This window comes from Ooceraea biroi, chromosome 8, assembly GCF_003672135.1.
Source record: "Ooceraea biroi isolate clonal line C1 chromosome 8, Obir_v5.4, whole genome shotgun sequence".
Classification (NCBI taxonomy): domain Eukaryota; kingdom Metazoa; phylum Arthropoda; class Insecta; order Hymenoptera; family Formicidae; genus Ooceraea; species Ooceraea biroi.
The window spans coordinates 6,040,084-6,061,750 of record NC_039513.1 but is presented as its reverse complement, the minus strand read 5'-3'; the positions used below and the strand labels follow the sequence as shown (position 1 = coordinate 6,061,750).

Sequence of the window (21,667 nt, the reverse complement as noted above, 5' to 3'; positions counted from 1 at the left end):
AACTCTTTTGAAAACCACGATATCTTAAAAATGAATAATTATCTTATTGTAGTATTAAAAATGTGTGCTTTGCATTTTTCGAAATGTTTAAATAAATCTGTTATATGTAAACATATCTATGTACAGGGCGTTTTGCAGTATAAAGTTGTAAATCACGATATACTTTCTTCGCCGTAATTACAAGGAGAGAAAATTGATCTCAAGGTGCTCATAAACAGCATGAATTATGCAGTTAAAGACGACGAGTAAATGGAGTAAATGGACGGGTAAATGTAAAGAGAAAGAGAGACAGAGAGAAAGCGAGGGAAGGAGAGCGAGAAAGCGCTCGTCTCGTAATAATATTAATCGAACAGTGCGCGCACGCGTTCGATGCATCGACCGGCACGGCGTGCGAGTATCGACTATCGTGTAGGCACGCACGTTCATATACACGTGCAGCAATTAATTATTTGCTAATTGTCACACGCACGCAAACGGCCCGCTTGAGCGATCCGCGCGCGAGCGTCCGCCGTCATCGAGAGAGCGCGTAATTAGCTCCGGCTACGAAACGCCTCGCCGCGCCTGTAAAGAAGACTTACAACGATAATAGTATCGGCGGTAATAAGGTTAATCTCCGTTATTATGCCGACCGTCATTAATGCCGACGTTGTGTATCGGTAAATCGCGGCAAATAGGGATAACCCGTTTTCAAGACGACCGACAACCGTTACCGTTGCTCAAGTCGAACATCGTTAATGGCGTAGCAAATTCTCGTCGTACAGTTTGCCTCGGATCTAGGTGGAAAATAAAAATTTCGCGCCATCACACATAGGCGTGTCCAGTATCGTGTGTGACACATCGTGTAAGATAACGTTGTAGTGACATAGATCGTTTTATGTGCATCTCATACGTTTGCTATTAAAATATTGTTATTTGACACACTCACCCCGCCATGACAGCCACCGACATGCAACAGACATGCAACAGACGTGTAAAATACGCGAATAATATTATAACACGCAATTGCTTACATTTGCAAGATCATGACTGTTTTTAATAATAATAGAAAAGTGGGAAAAATGCATTTTTAAACGTGTTTAATATCTTTGATTATTAAAATTACCGAAATAATTATACAGATATATCATGGCGAATCCTCGGGTGAATCTTAATAATTCAGTTGGCGTGAACGGAAAGTTAGCTAAATTACGCTCAACATAATATTTAATGTTAAGAAAACTAGTTACAGACACTTTTCTTGTGTTTTATGATAAGTGACGACTTTTTGGAATATCTCTCTTCGCCAGACTACGCGATGCACGTGTTTAACGGTCATAAATAAATAATTATAATTAATTTCCGAGGCTCCGTACTACCTGTCAATGTCCTGGCACACGGGATAATCTCGCCTTAAGTGCGACGCGACGAACCGTGAAGCTCCTTCGCGTTCGCGTAACTGTTTCTCCCGCGGGAGATCGCGTAATCGCGTTACGTCGTTGTCGTACGAAACGTGAGCGTTTACGAGCTTGGGTCGCGTGGGAGTCGAAGTGTGCGAAACCGTGGTCAAAATTTACGAGCGATAGCTTACCCGGGGGTTTTTTTTATCGCGAATGAGGGAAAAACCGAGTGCGGGAGCGTGGAACGGGAGGAAAGCGAGCGAATACGGTAATGGATTCGCTTGGAGTAGTAGGCGATACTTGCATCGACGGATGGAATAACGAGTATGATAAATCGTTTCCGGTACAGATGCACAATATACGCACGCTCGTGCATCCGGTTGCGGAAATGCGTCTTTCGCTGAGACGATGAGAAGACGAGAACGGAAAACGAGGAGATATCCAAGGAGAAATGGGAGAGGTACATCGCGAGGAATTAAAGGACGAGTAAGAACGATCGGGCTGACCGATCGTGACAGCCGGAAATAATGGTCGGCAGGAAAGTGGCTCGTCGGCGAAGGCGGATGTTCTCGTCGTGCACACGTTCGAACGAATCCGCCTGGAATTACGGAGTGACGAATTTCTCCAATGTAACCACCAATGTAGTCCACGACCCGCACGAGCACCGACTCGAGTGCCGATTAGTTTCGATTCGTGAAGAAAATATCATTAACGCACGAAGAAGCTCGCGAGGCTTCGCGTGCCACATTCTACTCCGATCGGGCGTTCCGTTCGCCTCGGGGTGCGTCGCCTTTCTGACAGAATTTATCTAGAGTGAGATTTGAAACGCCGCACCGTGCGCGACATCGAAATATTACTGCGAGCAATTAAGGACGCTGGCATAACACTGATCGCCATTGCGATTAACGGAAGCGATCGAGGATAGCTGCCGGCGGGTGATGCGTCGCGCGATATTAATTTTGTCGTACGAGCGGTCGTATGTCAGGGGAGAATTAACGTGTCTATCTATGCGGCATAAATGGATCGACGCGATGCGATATTTCTCGTGGTCGCACCGCATGCCCGCGGCGGCGTCCTTGGAAGAAACGCAACCACCGGCGGACTCGAGGTCGCTGCACGTATCGATTACACACCGGTGCGTCGTATAATTACGGCGACATGGCATTACGCAATTTTCCAATTACGGCGAGCAGCTTTCCGGCCGTGGGCGATGCGATTGTCTCTTGCTCTCCCTGCCCATCATCATCGTTGTCGTTATCATCATCGTCGTTGTCGTTGTCGTTTCGCAGTCATCACCGTAGTTATCGTCGATACTTGAGGAAGAAGCGCGCAGCCGCTTCTCTTGCTTACCTTCGCCTTTGTCGTCTTTCGTTGGGACGAAGGCGGTGCGGCACGGGGAACGGTGGGCAGAAGCCAGGAAGCCGTGCGGCATGGTAACAGTGCATATACCCATCGGGTAAATTACACCTGCGCCGACAACGTGCGGCCTGGACGCCAACACGTACACGCAGACACACGGCCAGGCAGGCTTTGACCCCCGGGGGCATCGTAACAACCGCCGCCGCCGCCGCCGCCGCCACCGCGCTGCGCCGGCGGTTCCAGAACGGCGGTTTCGGACGACAGCCGGACGTACGAGCACCGGAGGTGCCCCCCCGAAAATGGCCAAAAGCGAGACACGGCGCGCCGGGCCCGGAGGGGAACGCGGGGACGTGGCCGGAGGTCTGCGGAGAGGCGGTCCACCTTCTCCTCCATTGTGTCCTGCGTGCTGTTCCCATTGCATTGCAATTACCGTACGCACGCATCTCTCCCTCTCTCTTCTCTTGTCTGTCCTTATTTTTCTCTCTTTCTCTTTCTCTGTCTCTCTCCTGTAGCGTACGTAATAAACATTTGTCGTTCCCTGTCCGCTCGTTGTTCCCTCCTCTCTTCCTCGTTCCTGGTCTCTCTTCCGTGCTCTCCCTTCGGGGTTTCTCTCCCTCGCTCCGGCGCGCCGGACGAGCACGATATATTTTCGCGATGCATAATATTACCGCGTCCGCCGCTGCATCCATGTCATTGTTCGCGGTCGCGATGCATGACGGTCGCCGTGCGTATGCGTGCGTGCGTGCGTGCGTGCCTGCGTGCACGGGTAGTCGCTGGGACCTCTATATCGTTACTCTCCGGGACCATGGCCAGTTGTCAACCGGCAGTCCGTTACCGTTTCGATCGATTCGACGAGAACGATTTGGACGCTCTCACGAGTCGATCGGGAAGAATGGAAACGCTAGCGTTATGATACTTTACATTGATGCAATCGATATGTCTCACGATTCAACGTGAATCCGTCCACATTCGAGGCCCTTCTCCGTCTTGGGAGAAGGGATCGTTCTATAATAAAATAGGACACGCTTTTTAGCTAGTTGCTTAATATACGACAGGATCAAAATTTCTTTTATCTCCATGTGCAAATCGTTCTATGACATTTTGTACATTAATTTCTGATATTGGATCTTAGCCACGTTGTTAAGTCTTTGGGAGACCATGGGGACTATGGAGACCACAAATCCGCTCGTACGCAGGATGGTAACGAGCTCGAGGCATTGACATTACAATTGTATTAATATTGCATCCCGAGAGATATATGTATATCGTGCAGCATTATCGAGTAAGCGCGTAGATCGTCTCGTGAGAGGTTCGCGGAGAAAATTCGCGTTGGCGGAGCGAATCAAATTCCGACGATGCGATCTACGAATATTCTTGGCTCCTTCGGAGTTACGTTCCTTTGGCGAATGTGCGACAGATATCGCGGCAACGGTGGCGGCTTGTGTGCGCCGTCGATCGATTTCCTTGCGATGCGATAGCTGGAAGAGCCGGCCCCGGTAACGGATACGTACCGGGCTCGCTCCCGGCATAACCGCGAAAGAGGAAGCACGAAGAAAATGGATAGAAGAGATTTTATTGCGTCGTATCATAGTAATACTGGCGGAAAGAGAGAAATGGCCGACCACACTGCGGAGAACGAGAGGAAGATCGCGGTAGTCTGTAAGGGTCAGAGCCGTAGTCACGCAGGTGCATTCTCATTCTTTTCGTGGCCTATAACACGTGCGTGATCGTTGATCGCGACGTCATTATAGAAATGAAACGTCGTGATTACATAAGTGCAGTTGTACCGACATTCGATTCAAAGTGTAATTTAATCGAAGTTTTTTTGTGAACGCGAGTATTGGAACACGATCAGTCAAACTTTAGTTAACTATCAGCAGCGCGACTCATAAGTTGGGGAATAGTAGCAAAAAGTATAGCGTGTCCAGGATTGATTTCTGGCTACGTTCCTGAATAACTATCCTTCCGCGAGTTGCAGCGAGCTTGCGCATCGTCGCGCTTGATGTTTTCGTGCGAACGACGCCGACGTCGCGGACTCCCCGGAGATATTTTTCGAAAACTTTATTCGTGCGTCCTCCACACTGCGAATTCAGTGGCCAATCAAGAATGATTCCGCAAATACTTCGTTTCCGAAGTTCGGCGAGGAAGTTCAACTTCGCCGAGCGGATCTCGTCGCCGCGCCTTCTCTCGATAGAATAGTCCTCGTGAATCCTTCTCAACATTGGATTACGTAAACGCGAATCCCACGCCAACGCGCTTCGATTTGCAACGGAAAATATGAACGGAGAATCTGGAGACGACCGAGTCTCGCGGGGTTTGCTGGACCGCAGTTTGCGGATTCGCACAGTTAAAGTTAACATCTAAAATTGCTTTCGCCGCGCACGTCGGTCGGTTAACCACTTTTCCTCTCGCCCGATATTTCTCGCTGCTTCTCGGCAACTATCGATAGGAATACCAGATAAAATCCCTTTTCTCTATTGCCAAGATCTTCTCGCTATCTCCTCTATTTTACGAAGATTTTACCTTGAACTGTGTATAGTTTTACGGAATGCAGTTGATCAGCTAGCCTCTCGAGTAAGAGGTAAATGGCGAGCGAATCAAACCGGACGCGGAATGAAAGAGAGGACGAAAGGTCAAAACGATGTGCGCCTTTTGGTTCCTGGTTCTTGGTTCGCCATCGATCCTCTTTGTGAAACTGGCGGCTGCTTCTTCGAAAGCAATGCGGGCTTCCTGTTTCTACACGCTTCTTAAATCTCTGTGATCCTCCACGGATCCATTGGGGTAAAAACGAGCACATAGAGAAGCGCCAACCGGATTGAATGTTGAAAAATGCAAACGCCGCCGAGTTATGACGCACGGGGCTACCGTGTGCGCATACGTACATACGCGCTGCACCAATATCGAATAACGAATGAATTTGATTTCGTTCCTCGTCCTGAACGAGGACGATGGCAAGGCAAACGGAGAGAGCAAAGCGGCTATCCCACTGAAAACGTACGGCAGTACGTTCGCGAACAGAAAGAGAATTCGAAAGGTAGGAACAAATTGAAGAAGAAAGTAGATTGATTCTCCAGAGAGAGAGAGAGAGAGAGAGAGAGTAAGTTATATTTATTGCATAAGAATGTGATGACATTGCTTTTAATATTGAATAATTATCATTTGACTTTTGCCAATTGCCACAATTCTTGAATGAATAGAATTCTCGCTTGGCTCGCTGAGAATTAATGAATTAATAGCAGCATGCCGCTATAACTTGGCTTGATTCACTAGTTTCGCCTTTAACCGGTCATCCTTCTATTTAGTCATATAAATAACTTCCAAGAATTGATGGTGGCGTGAAAGTAATGATCTGTCGGCTAGAAATAATCAAGTTGCATGTAAGATGCTTCTTTAGCATATAGATTTTACTCAACAAATTTGATATGATCGTTGTAGTAGTATTTTTTTTATAAAATTATCTTTTAAAGTTAAGTTTGACTTGAAGTTTAATTAAAATTACTTAAAAGGCAGAATTTCATTATCTATTTACACGTTTCTGAGACATTTTACTGAGATGCTTGAATGTTATCTTCACGATTATCGGAGTGATCATTTTCTTCGTTCATTCTTTGACGTTTCTGGTTGATAGAAGATTCAGTAGAATTCTAGGAATCCATACAACCAAACGTCGGAATCACGTTTGCGTGATTTAGTTCGCGTAATCCTATCGCTCACGAGCAATTGTGTACCTACAAGACGGAGAAAGAAGGAGGCGTAATTTCTCTCTTGCGAAGTGACGAAAACAGCACGATGCGGCGATATTGGGTATCTCGTTAAATCCGCCGGACCCCTTTATCGTCCGCTTTGTCACCGCGAGATTAAGCAGCTGTCTCGATTCGCCCCGGCGAAACTTTTTGACCGATCGCGCATCATTCTCTCCTCCGTCTCCGTTCCCCGTTGTCGTTAAATTTCCTTCGTCTCCGTCCCCGTTCTCGTCACTGTCGAGCAGGGTCAGGACGGATAGAAGTGGCGAGATAAGGACACGGAGCCGAGGCAGGGAAACGACGTCATTCCTTGCCGATGTCCAAAAGCTGGGTCGCGATTCGAGCGACGATCGTTAACCTTTTTTCGATCCCCGGGATTATAGTTGCCGCGCGACCTCGTTCCCTACGTTCCAAACGATCCCAAGGATCCTCCCTCATACCACTCCCTTCCCTCCTCCTCTGCCACCGCGGCTTTTTATCCTCGAATTGCTCACTGAGCAAGTGCGCGCAATGAACCGGACGCCGATGGTCTACGAGCGAACGGAGAGCTCGTTTCAGCTTCCAGTCGCGCCTCCGTATCGCGCTATAATAAGCTTCTCGCTAGCGTCGACGTTTCGTGTCGACCTGATTTCTGCGGACGCCATCACCATGTTTGTCTCGTCGTCACATTCCCGAGCAATCCTTGAGCTCAGGGATACAACGTGATAATCAACTGGCTATCGGTGAAAGTACATGAAACGATCAATTATCCTTTTTTTTCTTGCTGAAACTTTGCGTCGAATTTAAACGCGCGTAATGGCTAAGAGGAAGAGAGAGTATCTGTCTCGGACTTGGAATTTCCCTTTAATAGCCGATTCTGTTCGCGATAACCGATTCATTCTCCTCGGTATCACGATGCCGAACGATACCGGATTCCCTGTAACGCGGTAATTACTCGGACGAAAATTATCGCGCGCTCGCGCTCGCCTATCAGGGTATCATCGGTGACCTCGCCAACTATGCGAGCTTTAACGGACGGTTCTCATTAGTCGCAGCTGCATTTCGCGTGCAGCTGCGACGCGCCACGACGACGGTGGTTCGGGTGCATCGCCTAGTAGCGTGCATGGAAAAGCTTTCCCCTCTCTTTATCTCTCTTTCCCACTGTTTCTCTCTTTCCCTCGCGCGCGATTTATCGAGCGCGAACGCGCGAGGATAAATAAGCCATGGCACATAAATACACGGTCCAAGCCCAGGCCGCCGCGGCTCGCTCGTGGAAAAAGCGAGAATGGAGAAAGGCGAGTAGGAGAATAGCTCTGAGGTAACGGAGGCGAAGACGCAAGAGATTTATCGCGTTCGTGCGAAAGCACCGCCGTCTATTTCATATTAATACAGTGATACTTCTTTCGCCGTTGTGCAGGATAAAATAGAGAGAATTTCCCGTGGTGCAAAGGCAACCGAGTTATTTGTACCGAGTTTGTGCCAAGTTTTACCAATCTAAAAACCCTCGTGGAGATAATTACGCGATTTATTAGCAAGCGTTCTTGATCTCGTACGCTGTGGCGCTGTGGCGATTTCAGACTATCAATTTTGATTTTAATGATTTTTGCATAAATATGAAATAATCAATTGCAGGGGGAGGGGAAGCTTCTCTCTGATCAATAGATACAATAGAAACAAAATTCATTTCCGGACATCTTTTATATACGCGACGTCGCTTTCGCGTATCCCTGCTCTCACCATGAAAACGCGATTCGTGCAGCAAAATTGCCCCCGGCCGCGCCCGATCCCCCATACCACCCCTTCAAAAATTGAATCTACCATCAGACACGATCGAACATTCGGAACGCTCTAACTGCTGCGGTGCATCGGCGATGCATTCGCGTTCGATGCGAATCAGGTCTAGGTTGCACTCGTGATGGGGTTTATCTTTGTTCTCGCGCTTTTAAAGACGGCGGGCAGTTTGCGGGGCTAAGATCCCATACGTTTCACCGCGAAATCAGTGCACTTGGAAACCCGAGCCCGTGTCGTGCTCGGGGCGTAATTAAGATAACGTATCGGCCGGCCGTTTCGATCGGCGTCGCTCGGCGTCTCGTCGCCATCGGCATTGCCGTAATCTTAATTGTTGGTCATATTCGTTACGGCGGATACGAGTTTACGAACGTCGATCGCGATCGCGGATAACGAGATGGCGGCGCACGAGTTAGGCAGCGGGGAGAGCAGGAAAGCCCGCCTGTCGGAATCCTCGTCGTGTTCGTGAGTTATGATTTGCGTTCTTCTTTTGACCCGGCAGCCTTGGCACGAGTAGATGTTGTACCCCATTATTATTTTTGAGTATCGGTGATTTACGTGCGAATGGAATGCTCAGGCGTGCCTGGCTTAACAATCATCGTTGCAGGCGATACCCGATAACGTCCATAATATTAATACAAATTTCAATTTATGCCGACGTTTATCGACGAGAAGCATCTTTTACTCCATTCTGATTAAGGTATTTGAGGATACTTAAGAATCTAATGTAATTTTAAGTGATTATCTATGAGTATACAATTTTGCAGGTGAGTGAGTGTGCAGAGTATACAATTCGCATCATTAGGCGAATCTCTTGCATCGAATAGATACCTTCTCAGATATTGCATGGATTTGCAGGCCGCTTTCGAGATGCGATTCAGTCACGCGAATTCCAACTGCGTTTTTGTACGAGACTCACGTCTTAATATCAAACGCGATAGCTGCTGGATATTCTCGAGTTAACCAATACTTTATACGGCGTATAATGAAACACGGCATTTCCTCCGGGATGGAACAGACATGCCGAATGTTGCTTCGCCGCGTCGCGTCGTCTCGCTCAATGTCAATGTGTCAACCTGATAAGATTGATATCGAAACTCTATCTGCAACGAAGCCTGAGGAATTGTATGACCGATCGATCCACGTTATGTAATTTCCCCGTTCGTTTAATCAAACGTCACCCGATTCTTATGATATTCTAACAATCATCAGCGTGTGCCCGATCATACGTGTCATTCGTGGATAGCTCGCCTTTGAAATCTCCGCAGTCGCGGATCGATTACGTAGACGTGAGTTCCTGTGACAGGACATCACGTTCACTGTGTTTGTCACATTTGATCCCAACGTGAATCCAGCAAGAATCTAGCAAAGCATTGGCAACTCGTCTTGTCACTGCTCACATTACTCAAATAATAAATCACGGTTATCGCGTGTCCTGTATTCCTTATTTTCACGAATTTTACTTCTTCGTTGACTTTTTATCGTAATTTGAAACTTGCTTCCTCGTAGAACCTTGCCAAGTTTAGGTGAATCGGTCATTCACTGGGTGCATCTGTCCTATAAACGTTGATGCAGCCTTTGGCTGCCGTAAATCCTTCTTCTCTTTCTCTTTTTTCTTGTTATTTCGTCGATTGACGGTCGAGTGCTCTAAGAGCTGCCTCCGCGACGTTGGGCATGAACGAAATCAGGAGAAGTGCCACACAGTCGTGCGCGTACTCGCACGATCGTACCGTACCATCGAGTTTTGGAAACGAGCCAGCCAGCAGGTGCACTCGGCTTCAACGTAGAGAACAGACGTTAGGGTAGATCGTGCAGCGCGTCTTTATCCTCTCGCTCGAGGAAGAGGAAAAGCAGAAAGAAAAAAGACGGACCAGCGAGCAAAAGAGAGAGAGAAAGCAGATCTCGAGGAAACATCGACAAAGTAACGCCGTCAAACGGATCTCTCTGGTATCGTCGTCGGCGTCATCATCGTCGCCGCCGTCGCCAGTCACGCTGGCTTCCTTCGTTAATGAGAGGAGGAGCCGAGGCATTTTCGGCTGTTGGCTCTTTACGCATTCAGCCTTCGATGATGTGTATCTCTGGCTCGAGAAGCGGAGGGGAAACGACAACAAAGCCGCGATTTTCTGTTCCTTTCGTTAAATTCCGTGCGAGAACCGGAACGACGAGGAGAATGAATCGGGCATCCCTCCGTGGCAGGTGGACGAGGGGGGGAACGCTCCTTGGGAAATGTACGTGCGATTATTTGCCCGTGAAATAATCGCGTGCTGAGTGTGGTAGTGGTCGGTTATCTTGATAGCCCGTCACGGTGCGCAATTACGACTCGCGGAATGAATCCTAGAGAAGAAAGGGTTTTTCGCGGTGCATCGATCGCGTGCATGCATCCCTACCTCATTCGCCAAAGTGCGAGCCCTCCCATGTTTTCCCGTGGAATTTCTTCACGGTGTTTTATCGTATTTAATTAACAAGTCGGAGCATCTGTTCGCGGCAGGTGCATCCGAGTGAATTACGAGTGTGCTCGCTTCACGCGTACGCGTCTCTGCGAATGGAATTCATCGATATTGGTTAACTTTGATTCATTTATGACGATTTTATTTTGAAACCATGTATCTCTTATTACTTTTGAGAACGGAGACGCGAGAAAATTGACGTAACGAAGCTGAAATTTCAAGTAAATAGACACGATCGCGCGAGGATCCGTCACGTGGCTCGTATTTGTGAGAGTCCAGCTTTGATCTTTCCGAAGGCGATTCCGCGCGATATTACGAAACTCGATGCCTCCGAAATTGCCTGGAGCTGCTCGTACCGTGGCTAGACTTTAATGACGAACCCGTCGATATTGTCCGGCGAACGGGGTTGGCTCCTAGAATCGTATCGATCTGCGGCTTCGCTCATCGCGCAGCATGCACACGTACGACGAGTCACGTTTTTTTGGACACGACAAAAAGCGCTAAAGATAGATACATGCGTTGTACGTGCGAGAAAATGGGGTTCTTAGAAAAGCTCGCTTTCGTAGAAGCCGCCTGCTCTTTTAATTGGTTACAAGATGTTTCTCTCGGCGACATCCGGCTGCTCGCAGCATAACTCTTCTGCTCTCGCTCGACGGACTAACGTGCTCGTCTAACTCCAATTGTGTGTCCAATTCTTTTACGGAAAGAACGTGTAAGATGTATGTATAGATATATGTATGTGAAATAAAATGGCTTTAAGATAATTTAAATTTTGAAAATTCGATGGATGTGAAATTACCTGCAAATGAGCTAGAGCTTTATACAAAGTTTTATAATAAAAAGACGCCACGATATATGTATATATAAGTTTATACTGATATTTTAGTCTTTATTCGTTTAGTTGTTTCGTCTCGTGGTTTTTGTCGTCTTTTCTCGAGTTTGATTCATCAGCGATCGATGTTATCTTCTCTATTACCTCGTTGGCCGTAGGTCGATACGCGCCTCTGCTGAATTTAAAAAAGAAAGCGTGTTCTCCGGTAATGGAACACTTCCGACGTAGCGCACTTAATCGAATCGGTGCAAAGTGCTCGTACGGGTCTAATCCCGAGCTCCGGGCTCGTTAGAGCACGCGAGAGGATGGAGGATGGCTTGGCAGAGAGTGGCCCAACGCAACAACAATACGAAACCGGACAGGCGTGTTACCCCGGCGATCGCCGAGTTAAACTTCAAAGCTCGCAATTAATCACTGCCAGTGTAATATCTGGCCGAACTTTCGTGGCTCTACCTCCGGCGGCTTACGAGGGCCGGAAGTTTCGGGCTAAGCTTCGCGCGCCACGCTGCGTCCAGAAAGACGAAGAGCCTAAATGCCCGCGAACTCGTTTGACCGGCGGTAAATTCAAGGGGGATCGAAATTAAGTACCATCCGCTTGTTTACCCGATTGAAAGTCCAACCGTGTTTAAGCGAGACAAGCCGGCGCCATATTCCAGACGCAGTTTGGGCAAATCGTATCCCGGGGGATGCTTCTCCAGATGCCGCGTCGAGGGAGGGTTATTGTACATTATCCTTTTGCTGGATCTCCGAGATGGATTTAGGAATTTCCTTGTTCCGAGCAGGAAATGTTTCTACGTGCTACAGTTACATGTTAATCCCTCTAGATTTGTTTGCTATTAGAAGAGGCAACGTAAACGCAGGTCTCGTGATCGCATAGTTTTTATTTTGGTTGATACGCTATTGGGTAAAACTGGATAAAATGTTGTGCCTGTTTCTATATATACATTATATTGTCAATTTTGGTTTCTTTAATCGCTTTCGCCCGTGTATTTTGCCAATAATTAACAACGATTATTAATTTTATCGTGGGAAATTATATTACTTGCCGATTATATTCTGCTTAACGTTATATTCTATTTCTTTTGGCGTTGCGTACCATCAATTATCAGAGACAGATCAGAGGCAGGGCGATATCGATCCCCCAACGTAGTGACGATATAACTTGCGCTCCTAAATTATTCGACCGACGATGCACGAGGTGGAGGAAGGAGCGTGCACTCATTCATCGGCTTTGCTTCGGTGCACGGACTGAAACGCTCCGATCATTATCGGTGTTTACGTTACGGGCGATTGGCCCGAGTCAATAGGCGCTTTCTATTTCATGTCGAAGGGGTTGCGCGAAGATATTGAAAAACGAGGCCTCTGCGTCCGGGTAGCAAGCGCGCAGCTGCGCTCTCTCGACGGAGACACACCGTCGTCGGAGAAATAAAGAGCATCCGATTTCCACGAGTTTCCGGACTTTCATCTCGGCGCGGCCATAAAATTCGACACCGCTGGCTCGCCTTTTCACCCTGCGCGATTATACCGGCCCGCCGAACTTCTGGGACAAAATACAAAAGTGTACTGTGCACAAGCGTGCAATAGCGGGAAGCCATCACGATGAATGTTCGAAATGTTCCGAGATGTAAAATTTATCCGACGCCGTCTATTGTCCTCGCAAAAAATCGTGATATTTCTCTTGACCAAATATATTTGAAAGCTTGTTCTCGAGAGATAATCCTTATGTATTGAGCATATTAATAACAATAGAATTGTTGTCAATAACCTGACATAAAATAATGAATTATGCATCGAATGTTATGATACTTTATCTATCTGTTCGCCTCCGTGCAGCTATAGAAATGGTCGAAGCGTCGGTTAAGCTAGGGTCAAGATTTACGTCGGCGACGCCAGCCGTAAGACTTCCAGACAATAGCAGAAAAGACGGACATCCAGTGTCGTCGGTGTGTCCGGAATATGAATACGGCAAAGAATGAATATAGTGGAAGGGTGGAGAACGCGGCCGGTCGCAATCATCCGGGACTGTCGTCTGGCTTTCGGCGGACGACCGGGTGAAATCGCGACTACGGTCCACGAAGCCTGTCCGGCCAGCTTCGGGGTAGATTGATTGTTTTTCGAACGATATGCGGCAGGCTTCATGCACACGTGGGATGTATACAACGTGTCCCGGTGAAATTTATCACCTCGATTATCTGGCGGTGCGGCGCGTCCCCAAGGCGACAAAATGAATGGCGCGTCGGCTTTTCTAAACTGTTTTTCGATACCCCCGTAATGACACGTCCAGCGTCGGGCTGATGACAATTACCTCAATCGCGCAGCTTTTGCACCACGACGAGAGGCGTTGAGAGCAGTCGATGTGTGGAGCAATAAACTCGTAAACTTGAATTTCAATTTTGTTCGTGGAGGACACGTTGCCACGTTGATTGTTTGTTCAAGCGTTTATTTTGTGACGATCCTTCACACCGAGCCACATCTGCTAAGGGGGGATGATCTCAACTGCTGCACTGCTGTAACGCATGCACACAGGAAGGTGTTTTCTAGAAATTCGTTTTCTTTATTCGTGTCGTGCATCGATATTGGTTGTGTGTGTGTGTGTGTGCGCGCGCGCGCGCGCACACACACACACACACACACACACACACGGTATATATATATATATATATACCGAGGAAAACGGAGACAGTCGACGACGATTTAGGGCGGAAGCGGCGAAATAAGAGTTACGTCTGCGGTTTCGTCGCCTGGTCCTCGTCTTCGTTCGCATTTTGGACAAACAACAGTTTGCAAAAGAGTAGCCTTCTCTAGCTTCTACTATCGCGTTGAAAATTCTTTAGATTTTTCTCTCTACATGCGTTTCCATGCGATATTTTCCAGTGAGCTGTGCATGTGAAGCTTGATAACTGTGTTTACGAATTAATTAGTCAATGAATAGTAATTAGAAATTAGACAATCTAATCTTTTTTCTAACTAAAGATACATCAGGTTTACTCTCAACTATGTTTTTAATTTTTCAAGATATATAATTTCTAACTATTCTTTCTTTGTATAAGATAAGAGATAAATAAATGAGATAAATATATCGTCAATGTTTTTCTATGAGCGCTTCGTAAATAAAATTCGGGTTGATGCAAAGGAATAGCGGAAGTGCATAAATTCTGCCGTTCGTACTGCAATGTAACATTTCCGGTGGAGGGAATTCGCGCGTCGTTTGGAACTTTCTGTACAAATAAAGGTGCAACAGGAGTGCAGGCGCAATTAATTATCGCTGTAGGAAAAAGCGGCTGGAATCTTGGGCGGGAAGGCGCCTGTTTGCTCGGCACCGTCGGCAATAAATCAATCGAATTCGCGAGAAGATATCGACGGGCGTAGTGCCGGAGTGCATTTGGCGGTGCACTTATCGTCGAACGTGCGAGATCTCCGCGCGCTCGTTTCTCTCGTCGCGGGCGAACGATCGGGAGCGAAGGAAGGCAAAGAGGATTAGATAGAGGCGAAGCTAGCAAACAGCATCATCTTTTAAAGTAGGCCGTATTTGATGTCGTGAAATGTAGCACGAGTTGGCTGAAATAAATTAAATTTACATTATTAATTGAACTGGCCGTTTGTGGGAAGAAGAAAGCTCTTGCAACGATTACTATTAGATTCTGTTTTGCAAAAGATTACAAATCGATTACAATCCGAGTGTTGATAAGATAATCGTCCGAATGTTCGTTTTCGAATATGATGCAATACCTGCGCCATCGATTTCCTCTGGAGGAAAGAATAGCCGCGTTGCATGATATCTCGCATTGCCGGCGCATAGGCAGCTTTATCTCCATTTGATCTAATGGAGTGAACTAGGCTGGAAATCGAAATTGAGTCAACTTACGTACGACGAGAAAGGAAATTCGCGTCCGCGAAGCGCTATGGCTCTCTAAAGAATTAACACGCGTCCCCCTTATTTATAGTTATCGCCATTTAAAGCATATTTCCTGGCCGCGGGTACGACCGCGGTGAAAATTTAATGTCTTCCGCACCGTCCCTCCTGCGGGCTGTGGCAAGGATCCCGCGGCACCGAGGGCGACACAATGCACCAGAGAACCGTTAATCGTGTCCTTTCGTGCCGCGCCAAAAGCCAGCGCGTTCGCGCGGCAACGGTTCTTTTTTTTCCCCCGAAATTTCGTCGTCGTCGTCGTCATTGTCGTCGTTATATAATCGTCGACTGTTGAATTTGCCCGGCACGATGGAATAACGTGGCTCGGGTTCGCCAACGTAAAAGACGAGAGAATTCGATACAGTTGTGTCTCTTCCCCTTTTATTTCCGCGGGTTTCCCCGCTATGTCACAGGCGTGTCGCAGATGCGCCGTCGATGCGTCGCGCGTAATAATTCATCGCGCGTGCTGCAATCGGTGCGTACACCCACGCACCCGCGGACCTCGCTGAAATTGCGCGGTGTCGCATAAATTATAAGCGGCGAAATTACAGCGTCACACGGAACACCGGTGGATTCCGCGTGCGATTATTGCACCGAGTTTCGCGCGAAACGACAAAACGACCGACCGGCCGACCCGGACATCACGCTAGCTAGGAGACATCCAATGTCTGGTTGCGACGGCATTACCACTTGGAACCGAGTTGTATTAGCGGAATTGCCGTGTGCCTTCCCCGTATGCCCGTACATCCCGCGCCTTGTACATCGGTTTTTTCGACGTGTTTCGCCGTTTAAGAACGAAGACAAAATAGAGAGTGCATACACACGTCACGTTCGTGTCCGGGAGAACCTTGCGCCACGCGTAAAAGCACAGAGGCCGCTGGCCGGGCATCAGTGCCATAGTCACGCTCGCTCTTTGTTTCGAGTGAGCGCGAGGTCATTGTCCCAATTCTCGACTCGTATTGGTGTCGTCGCCGTCGTCGTCGTCGTCGTCGTCGTCGTCGTCGTCGTCGTCATCATCATCGTCGTCGTCAACATTCGTCGTCGATAAAGATAACAGCGCCGCGATAACTCACGATTTAGTGACGCGCCTCCGGCAAGCTAATAAATTTCGATGCAGCTAGGTCGAGAAGATCCACGGCTCTGATAAAAGATGGAAAAAGTTATTATCCTTTGACGTATCTCTCTCCCTTCATTCCCTATGTCGTGCAGACGCGAAATCATAAGCCGATATCATATTTTACGGAGAAGCATTTATTTATATTTTTTTTCTTTTCCTTTTTGCGAGTTTCGTCGTTTTTACTGCTTCGCCGATCTGTTTTTCATGGCTTCCGTATTTTACATTTTTATTACTCCGCACGATATACGTGTTATCAAAGTATGCATTTTTTCCCGTACAGTCCATAATAGAATCAGAGTCTGGTATCGATAAAATACGGGGCTGCAGCGACGCAATTTCTCCGAATTTCACATTTACAGCTTTCGGTAATTCGCATGTATCGGGTCCGAGTAATAGAATTTCGACGTATTTTCCGTTCGATCGAGCGCCGATGCCCGCGATTGGAAATGCGCGAGTTCAGATGTGCGCGCTCTCGTAAATAATCTTCCTGACTGTCTTAATAGATGCTCCGATTACCATCCCCCTCACCGATGAGGAGCGACCAAATATAGTAATATACTATGGAAGTATGTGTGTGTGTGCGTGTGCGCAGCTTGAATAAATAAACAATCCGGCACTCTGACAGCATTTAATATTCCGCGAGCAACGTGCATATGCGATGACCTCACGACCAAATGTCACGGTTTCGGACATACGTGTCACATGGAAAATGGGAAATCGCATAAATAAATATAAATGCATCATTGATTCGCGCCCGTGGTCGGTCCATGACGTTCCAATGTTCGAAATTTATACATCGCTGCTAACTTTTTCAGGGTAAAGTAGGCGTGTTCGTAAATGGAAAATGTAATATACAAATTGTGTAAAAATTACTACACATTGATCAGCATATACATGCATAATCAAGAATGGCGTATTTTTGTAATAAATCGCATCAAGAGTCAAACCAGTCAGCGCTCATACATATTAAAAGATACGTTTAAACTTTTTGATATTGCTGTTTTAATTTATTATAATTTACTGTACCGCTTTATCGAACTGTAATTGATTAATGACGACAAGTTTGATTTGATCCAGTTGCGTTTCGCTGTGGATCGAGATTCTAAATGAACAGGAGTTTAACACAAAGTGTCTACATAGTACAGACGATTCTCGTTGCTACTTCACGTTGGAAGTGGAAAGAGCCGCCGTTTAAAAGTTAGTCACGTCATCCGGCGGAAAAGCAAAGGAGGCGACGCTCCGCGAACACCGTATGAAATCCACCTTTGAGGGTGCATTGAAAGAGTTCTTTACCGTTTGCAAATTTTAAATGCCGGCTCCGGTTCTTTCACGCTTTTACGATTCGCGTAAGGGATCTTTCTCATTCCTTTTTAGCACTAGAGAACCAGCGTGAGCGAACGATCGTCTCTACGGGGCGGGCTCGCTTTTACAGCTTGTGACTCGTTCCATGCGAGAGATTACGAAACAATGGCGTTGCTCCACTTTGCTAATTCAAGCTGGCCGGCTTTCGGCTGATTCTTCACGATGGTGCTTTCCAAAATACAGAAAGACTCACGCTTACGCTAAGCATATATGCAGAATAGATAAACGAGCGTTGAAGCGCACTGTGTGGAGAATATTATTAAATTATCTGGAAGCGAAGAACGCTTGTAAATAGTAGATATTTGCAAATTAATGCTAGATTATTAATCTAATTAAGTATTATCAACAGCGAGCAAGTTTAGGCAACGTGATATCACCATATTTTATCACAAATCGAGAGAGACATAACAGAAGTGTTTATTATACATTTACCAATTAAAGCAACTGTTTATTCGACGTAAAATGTTGAACTATCTGGCGGATCGAAAATATCTGAATTTATTCGAATTAGCTGAAACAACACGACCGTTCGAATGCTTGCAACCATTGCGTGGTTCGGCGTGCATTACGAGCTAAGCGCATACCGTATGCGACGACTCTCGCGTGCGAGCCCCCAGAGAAAGTACGAAACGAAAGGAGCGAGAAAGACGGGGGCACGACGCTTTCCAATAATTTCTGCGCTTTGTTGTAAATTCCCCCCGCTAATTCGTGGCATTTTCTCGCTGTATTTTATGAGCGGCTACCGGCTTTGCCTCGGAAATTGTTTCCAGGAATTCACCGTACGCTGTTAAATTACAGTACTTTCACATAATATGTGTGGTGGATTTTAGTCCGGCGCGCCGCGCGTTCCGTCCGCAGCCGCCCAGTTTTCTCACTGGAATTTTACGTTGCGCCCCACACTGCCCCCCCCCCCCCCCGAGAGAATTTTATTTCCGAAACTAATTTCTTCCAATTACCCTGGACATTTTTAATTTTTCGCTACTGTCGCGGCCGTAAGTGACAAACGATTCTCACGTAGACGCGTTCTCTTTTTTGTTTCAGCCCATCGTGACGCCGCCAAAACGGCCTCTGGTGAGTATGCAAAATTTCTTCGCATTATGCTTTTGTCATACTTTTGGATAGTGTGACCGTGCTCGGTCGTCGTAAACACGGTGGACATCAGGAATTTGATCGCGTGTAATGCTGAATACATAAGCGTCTATAAGACGCCATTTAAAAATGCATCTTTCGTTGATGAGGACAAAACGAGTGCGTGGCTTAATGACCCAACAAATGATAAAAACGAAATTAACGTGTCGTGATACAGCGCGCGTTTTCTCCACTTCGAGATTAGGGAAATGTCGTGATAGAGACGTTTGTTTCCAAAACCGGTCGTCTTTAAAAACCTACGACATCGAGAGAGCTGATGTCGAAGCTCATTGAAGCGAAACAGCTTCGGGCGATACAGCACCGCAATGGATTGCCGGCAAATTTGCATATAGCGTTTTTAATTTCACATAAAAGTCGTCACCTCCGGAAAGCATAATATCATAAATAAAGTAAATCGCACGAGAGATCAACACGATTTATATTTCAATACGATTTGCGTGAATATTTGGACATTTTTGATAGAGTATTAACGAGTAAGCCGTGTCTGCGAGTTATTTATAGAGCACCCTGTTCGAATCGATCGTAAATCAAGTCGGTGATCGCGTCACTTTCTGGTAGCGTCAAGTCATTTGTGGCGACCGAGAGAAAGTATCTAACACCAGCATTATGAGTTATTGTCGACAAACGAGTGCTAAGAAAAAGTCATATTGCGGTTGCGGCCGGTTTGAACGGGGTTCTAACGAGCGGGTGTTAGCGTTTTACTATCTATGCGAAAACCGTGCCGAGACGAGAGAAGGGAGACGCGAGATATACGCGCGCGCTCGCGAGACAAGCTTTAACTACCCCGAGAAGAACGGGGAGAACCGCCATTAGTTGAAAAGTTTCGCTCCCCCAACAGCCTGTCAGTCTGTTTTCGTCGGTGCGCTTCGTCTTATCCCGGAAAGCGCGCACGACGATTGTCTTCCGCCGGATTTTCGTCGGCACGAAACTTTTAAAAGACTCGCTGAACCACCACCGCGCCGACGAAGATCGACGGCCCGATCGCACTTTTGATTCCCTCGATAAATAAGGAGAAATTGATTCCCCGGCGAGACGTGAATGCATTATCGACGGTATCACTCGTACGGTATCAGACGGGTTCACGTAATATTTAGCTTTCAAATGCGATTTTTCCGTAAAGCATTTAGCAGTCTAGAGCGGTCCTCTCAATAATTGAACAGATAATCCGTTAAATTTATTTATAGCTTCGCATTTTTACTGTTTTTCACTTCATCTTTAATATTATTCCATTTATGTGTCTCAATGTAGGAGATATCGTGACGAAAATTATTCACGATCGGAATGGAGCGAAAAAATTGCTCGGGGACAATTTGCACGATTCCTCCTCGATGTAACGCAGGGTTGCGGAATTATAAATGCTCCCGCGGCACATATGTTATTTTGAGGCGATGGAACGCACGTCGCACAGTTAATCCATCCCGCTGTGAAGCACGAACCGTGCCATCGGTTGACGGCATGTCGGTGGCAACGGCATAAAGCCGCGGTGTTAATATTTGATTTGCCGGTTGCTGGGCGGCGATGCGCATGCCCGGCGTATCTTCGACACCCTCTTCGCGTTTCACCCTCTTACATCTCGCCGTCCTTATCCGTCCGTCCTTCCCCGCACCCTTCCTCCCCCCACCCCGGTGAAAACGGTCCTCGTATTTACGTATCTGTCGCTGCTCTTAATGGACAGGATTTATGCCGGCATTGCCAGCAAACTCGCGTCTCGCGATATCTCGCGGATAAGAATTATCGCGCGTTTAAGCGATCTGGTCCGCGCGCGGTCTGGGCGGCGGGTTCAACGACTCGCACGCGGTAACAGCGCGCAGGATGCGATATTTTATTTCGGATAATTTTGGCCGTGTCGCCAACGTCTGGCGGTCGATAAAACGGCGGTAATCTCAATGCAGCTCTTCCTCCGCCACGAGAGAAGGGGGAAGTGGACGGGAGCTCACGGTGACGCGTTGAAAATTGTCGATCAGACTTGACGATGAACTTGCTATTCTTGCACGTTCTGCCTTCGGCGAACGTAGCGCAACGAAACGCTCGAGTCCCGAAGGGGGTTAAACATTGCCCCCGCGTCGAAACTTTCTCTTACATTTATAAAGCGCGAATATCGACCAGTCTTTGTGCAAGCGACGTGGAGAATCCACCTATCGCGCCTTTTTTTTTAAACAGAGATTTATTAATGCTCTGTGGCAGGAAAGAGTCTATAGACTGCAATCGTGCATAACTTTGTTTTTACCTACTTGCCGGTCACTTTTCCCATGCAAAATGCATCGTGGCGCATCTGTTGTACCACGTCGATGTATCATTGTACGCTTTCTCGCATGCAAATTAACATGCAACATTGCTACGAGAAGAAGTTTGATAGTTTGAATGCTAAAGTAAGCATTGCGAAGCGTATGCTTCAATCTTTGAAACTCTCTTTTTATTAACAGGAAGATATCTTTCACCAGCATTTAGTTTTCACATAATGCTACTGACGAAAACTGTTGAATAATTTACGTACAATAATTGGACATATCAATCTTCTCAGGATTTCTTCAATATTTCTTGCGTTTTAAAGACGCTGAATACTTTTTATCATACTCCACAAGTATTTAAATCCGAGTTAAATTCC

At 46.9% G+C, this 21,667-nt stretch overlaps 1 protein-coding gene across 11 annotated transcripts in view; it reads left to right on the top strand.

Moving 5' to 3' along the window:
• LOC105287880 (growth factor receptor-bound protein 14) overlaps positions 1-21,667 on the top strand; it is a 244,544-nt gene that overhangs the window by 112,686 nt on the left and 110,191 nt on the right. For 10 of the 11 annotated variants that reach the window (XM_026971765.1, XM_026971776.1, XM_026971775.1 and 7 more), the window contains one exon: positions 18,955-18,984. The exons of the other annotated variant lie outside the window; for it this stretch is intronic. In XM_026971765.1, coding sequence (XP_026827566.1) covers positions 18,955-18,984 — 30 coding nt within the window. The remainder of the gene's footprint in view (positions 1-18,954; positions 18,985-21,667) is intronic. 11 annotated transcript variants of the gene reach the window in all.